At 48.1% G+C, this 5,480-nt stretch overlaps 1 protein-coding gene across 1 annotated transcript in view; it reads left to right on the top strand.

Moving 5' to 3' along the window:
- BACH2 (BTB domain and CNC homolog 2) overlaps positions 1-5,467 on the top strand; it is a 315,667-nt gene extending 310,200 nt beyond the window's left edge. Inside the window, exon 6 of the mRNA XM_004710922.2 lies at positions 3,137-5,467. Within this exon, the coding sequence (XP_004710979.1) occupies positions 3,137-3,619 (483 nt within the window). The 3' untranslated portion in view covers positions 3,620-5,467. The remainder of the gene's footprint in view (positions 1-3,136) is intronic.
- Positions 5,468-5,480: the final 13 nt, after the last annotated feature.

Here is a 5,480-nt window from a genome sequence, read left to right as displayed (position 1 = left end):
TTCACCACCACATGAGGAACTGCATGAAAGGGTCTCGGCATGAGGAAGGTGGAGAACCGCTGCGTTACAGACTCAGAAATGCAGAGGGGCGGTTCGTCTTACCCTGGCCAAGAAGGCCCCTGTGAGGCCGAATCCGTTCGCGGCAGTGAGTTTGGTTGGACGTCTTGGTAGTAATCTGTAGTGAAAAATTCTATGTTCTCCCCACATCTGAGATCTGGCTTCTAGAGATGGCTGGCTTCTCTAGATGCCCCACCTCCGACCTTCCTACAGAAGCAGAGCCTCTTCTCCAAATTGTGTTCCCAGGGGGGATGGCGGACCTAGTAAGCACAGTAAGCATGGACCTGCTGGTGCTTACCTACTGATCTGTAATGAGATCAGTTTCACTACTACTTACTTAGACCAAGCTGTAGTGAACAGTTTCACTTGTTTCTTATAAAAGATCAGGCGAGGTTAGCAGCTCACCACCTGCTTACCTTGCTTACTGGGTAACCACCCTGGTCCCACCCCCCACCCCACCCCCACCCCCACCCCACCCCCGTGGCTGGTCGGGGCTCTGCCTGGTATAGTAGGGGGGTCTGGGGGTGGGGTGCCCGCCCTTCACAGCCAGCAGCACACTCCCTCCCACACCCGCACGCCCGCCGCCACTTGGCTTCTGCAAACCCGCATGATGTATTTCTCTCGAGTTACACTGTACATCTGTTTATTTTTCATTTTAAAGCATGTTTTCTTGATCAATTTATAAATATTTTAGCAGGTGCCCTTTCCTGTGTAAATCTGTCAGACACACATGCCCAGGCCTCCTGCCAGATTGCACTCGCTCCCTGCACATGCCACTCCCGGGGGGAGACCCAGCCTCGCTGCCATCCTGTGCCTTACCTTCCCCCACCCCACCCCCACTTCCTTTGCTCACCCATCCTCACCTTAACACCCCCCGCACCCACTCCCCTGCTCTTGTACACACTGCTGCCCTTGTCCCAGTCAGTCTAGCATGAGACCTCCCACTGTGACACTTGGGCTTGGATGGTAAACCCTCAGCCCCTGTCTCAGGTGGACGGCGAGTTGTGGTAACACAGCCTCAGTGGGGTTTATCTGCGAGGAACGTGTCCCAGACCTGGGGTGACGTTCCAGTCTCCACACCTCTGCCTGCTCTTCCCATGTGGGGAGACTGCCTGACTGCCCTAGAGAGCAGGGCCAGTGTGGAGAGGGAACTGGGGTTAGCTCAAACGCTAGGAAAATTCAGGATGGCCTCTTTTGTTTCTGTTTTTCCAACATTTCATTATGGTTTGATTGCAAGGTTGCAGCGTGAATTAGTTTCCCATTGGACCACTTAGGCACAATGTCTTCACTGGGTCAACCCTCGTCCCTGGGCTCCCTGTTTCCATTCACACAGCTCTCCTGCCCTCCACCTTCTGACCTTTGCCTTGGGGCAAAGGCTGCCTTTTCCAGCCTGTGTGGTTGATCTTCTTGAGGAGGTGTTATTGTTCACTTTATCAACTGTCTATTTGGCTGAGAGGTAATCTATCTTTAAGATTGGGGTTAAGTTCTCCCTGTGATGGACCTCCAAGGATCATAAGCTCAGGGCTTCCAACAGTCTCCATCAGACCAGTATGGTCTTCTTTATCATTTTTTAATTTTTTTCCTGCATTTTCCTCCCACTCTGACCAAGACCTTTTAATGTGACTCAAGTCAGAGTAGTTGGTGGTGGAAGCCGGGCACTATCTGGTTCTTCTGGGTCTCAGGTTCATGGACGTTGAGGTTCCTGGGAGCTGTCAGTCCTTTGGATTGTTTCCTTCCGTGTTTTATGTCTTCGCTATTCAGAGTTGCCGTGTCTGTGGATCACTTTGGATCGTGTTGGCCTTTTCATGATGTTATCTCAGAATGGCATCTTCTTCCACTTATTTGGGTCTCTTGTTTGCTTGCAGTAGGGTTTTGTAGTTTTCTTTGTATACGTCGCTTACATCCTTGGATAGGTTTATTACTGTTTCACCTTTCTAATGAATGTTGTAACTGTTATTGTATTCCTGGTTCCCATTTCCAGGGTTTTCTTCGTTAGTATAAAGGCATGTGACTGCTTTTGATCTTATACCCTCCCACTTTACTGTAATCTTCTGTTAGTCCCAGGAGTTTCCTTGTGGGATCTATGGGATTTTCAATTTTCTATCATATCATCTGCAAATAGGAATAGTTTCACTTCTTTCTTACCAGTTTGGGTGCCTTTTATTTCCCTGTCTTGCAATACTGTCTGGCTAGGCCTTCTAGTACAATCTTGAATGCATGCTGGTAATAAAGGCCCTCCTTGTCTGGTTCCCAATCTCCATGGAGATTTCCTGCAGTCTCTTTCCACTAAGAAAAATATTGACTGGTTGTTTGGCGGGAGGGGGGGGGGCGCGGAATGCCCTTAATTATGCTGTATCCCTATTCTGATAATTAATTATTTTTATTTTCAAAAAATGGCAGTCTGTTAGCTTTTCAGCCACAGGATTTAGGATTTCCCGTTGATTCTCTGCAAACCCAAAGTTCCAGAAAGCCAAAATGGTAACTTTCTGCTGTTTTCTAGTCAGTGGTGAATTTTTTGGTCACTTTTTCCAGGTTTGAGGGTTAGGGATAAAGTGATGTGGTGGGAAGGTGTCAAGGTGAGCTACATACATACATCCCAATGAGCTCCTCAGATGGGAGACTTGGCAGAAGGCTGTTTCCGGGTTTCAAAGATAAATATTTTCTTCACGTCTTTTCTTATTTTAAGTTTTATTATTGTTGTTGTTATTATTTAGTTATTATTTTTATTGTGAATTAGAAGGGGGTTACATTTTGGATCATCAACTTTGTCCTCAGCAGGTTAAATTACTAACCAACACCCCCAACGGTATTCCCCGTACCAGCTCCTTGTGTCCCCTTCTCCCTCCTATGGGTGACCATTACCCCTTACAGGGAAGTTGAAACACACACAACCTTGTCTAGTCCCTTACTTTCTCTTCCCTCCCTTGGGGTGACTATTACTGTAAATTCTGACATGGTCGTTCATGAATCTTACATTCGATGAGTGCTGTAAAAACAACTGTTGAGAACCCCCTAGAAGGGAGGTCGTGGGCCCTCTAGTTCAGCCCTGATCACGCCTTCTTCTCTCTCTGTTGTCCAGGTGTGCGAGAAAGAGAAACTGTTGTCAGAGAGGAATCAGCTGAAAGCCTGCATGGGGGAACTGCTGGACAACTTCTCCTGCCTGTCCCAGGAAGTCTGCCGTGATATCCAGAGCCCAGAGCAGATCCAGGCCCTGCACCGCTATTGCCCTGTCCTGAGACCCATGGATCTCCCCACGGCCTCCAGTATTAACCCTGCGCCCTTAGGCGTTGAGCAGAACCTGGCTGCCCCCCAGTGCACACTGGGGGAGACCGTGGCCTGCTGCTTGGAGCAGGGTGCAATGCCCCCTGGGGTTCCCTGGGTACCCGGCAATGCCTCTGAGAATTGTACCTCTGCGAGGAGCCTGGAAGGCCCTGATCCAGGCACCTTCTCAGAGACCGGACCTCCTCTGGAACCCAGGACCCAAACAGTGACCGTGGACTTCTGCCAGGAAATGACTGATAAATGTACAACTGACGAACAGCCCAGGAAAGACTACACCTAGTGACGTGGACCCGCCTCCCCAGTTCTCCCACCTCTCCCACCCAGGTGTTCTTCCATCGGCCTGGGCGCTGTTCATCTGTTGTCCTGAAGAACCAAGAACCATTTGGTGCACACTACAGCAGTCTTAGCAGCAATACTGTTTCTTAAGTGTTCCCTCCTCTCTGCAAGCAGGAGTGATTTATAGTCCCCTTCACAATGGTGCTACCCCTTGCTCAGGCAAGGGAAGACAGCGGTGGCCACACCGTCTGGCTGTCTGGGTTCATTTCAGTCTTAACAGGGATAGACTTTAACACCTCTAGGACCCAACCACGGATTTTTTTTCTCAGTGGCCCATGTCACAAACCCTATCTCAGGAATTTCTTCTGAATGTTCAATTTTTTTCATTGAAGACAGCTTCTATACACATCAAAGTTTTATAGCTAGACTGTACATATTATATATAATATAAAAATATATATATATATCCATATGCAAAAGTCCTGCATGCCTCAATTTTCCCATCCTAAAACTGGAAACTTCATTTCTCACTTCTAACCAGGTTCCAACATTCCATCTTCTTTTGTCTTTGATGCTAGAATTAGTTTGATAGCTGTTTAACATGATCATTTTTTTCCTTGCTTCACTGTTCAATTTCAATTTGTACTTATTTATGGATAAAAGTCAGTGTTGGAGACATACAGCAGGGGGGCGGGAATCTCAGACCTTTTTGATTGTTGTGTTTGCTCGCTTGGCGTGGGCACCTCCAAATGGTGTCCTTTGAGCATCGTGGGTTGTTGGGTAATTTCATTTGGTTGGTTTATTTGTTTCCCTGCAGATATTGTACAGTCATGGTCAACTTTGCCACTTGCACTGAGTTTTGGGTCAAACCTATTTTCTTAAATGAAGTTGTGACTTCAGTATAGCTCAAATATACTGTATACTCTTTGTTTTTAGTTTAAAAAAGTAAAGTGTGTTTAGCTAATTAAAAAAGCACTCAGGTGATAATTATGTAGGAAAAAACAATCTTGCCAAATAATGAAATCATCCTAGGATGTATAGACAATAATCTGCTTGAATATTTTTCTATTTCACCCCCCTCCCCACCTCTCCCCTCAGAAAGCTTAAATGCAGATCAGTTCTGCGTTGAGGCAAGATGTTCAGATTCCAAAGTGGGGAGAGAATTTGGCTGCCTCGCTCACAAGTGCATCGACAGAGCAGGAATTCATGATTCTGTACCAGAACTTAGCAGGCATTGGCTCCTAGAAATCAAGTTAGAGCTCTTTGCTCACCCAGGGACGAAGCCCCATTCAAGTCCACACTTCCTCAGGCCACAGCTTGCTCGTGGAAGTGTTTGTTGTATGCCCAGAACTTCCTAAACAGTCTCAACGGGCCAGCCACCCGCTTCCTAGCCCAGGACCTACCTCCCAGGACATCGCACCTTGGAGATTTGAATGGTAGTTCCTCAGATCCTGCAGCTAAGTGGAGGTTGCAGGTTGGTGCATAGGAGAGGGGAAAGCAGGTTCGAGTCTGAGGTTTGCCCCTGATGCAGGCAAGAGCGTTTCCCTCTCCCTTCCTTCTCTGAATGCTTTGAATTGAATTGTGCGGTTCCTCCGGTAGTTTCTTTGTGCAAGATAATGGTGGCCAGGCACCCTTCACCCCCCTTCTCCACATCCACACATCCAACCCTGAGGGTCGTTTTCTTCTCTTGCTGCAATGCTAGTTGGCTTTTGACCCACAGAGCAGCTGGCTTTGGCCCAGGGCATGTTTACAGGAAGGTGTGCCTGGGGGGGGGGTCTCCGACTCGGTCCGGGAGGAGGAATCTGCTCCCTCGCTCCAGCGGTTGCTTTCGCTGACCAGCCCGCTGCCAGGAGAGCCCTGAACCA

The sequence above is a fragment of the Echinops telfairi genome, unplaced genomic scaffold, assembly GCF_000313985.2.
Source record: "Echinops telfairi isolate 266 unplaced genomic scaffold, ASM31398v2 ScPeMD7_3533;HRSCAF=4204_0, whole genome shotgun sequence".
Lineage (NCBI taxonomy): Eukaryota > Metazoa > Chordata > Mammalia > Afrosoricida > Tenrecidae > Echinops > Echinops telfairi.
Note: the sequence above shows the minus strand (reverse complement) of the source record. Positions and strands in the feature narration are given on the sequence as shown.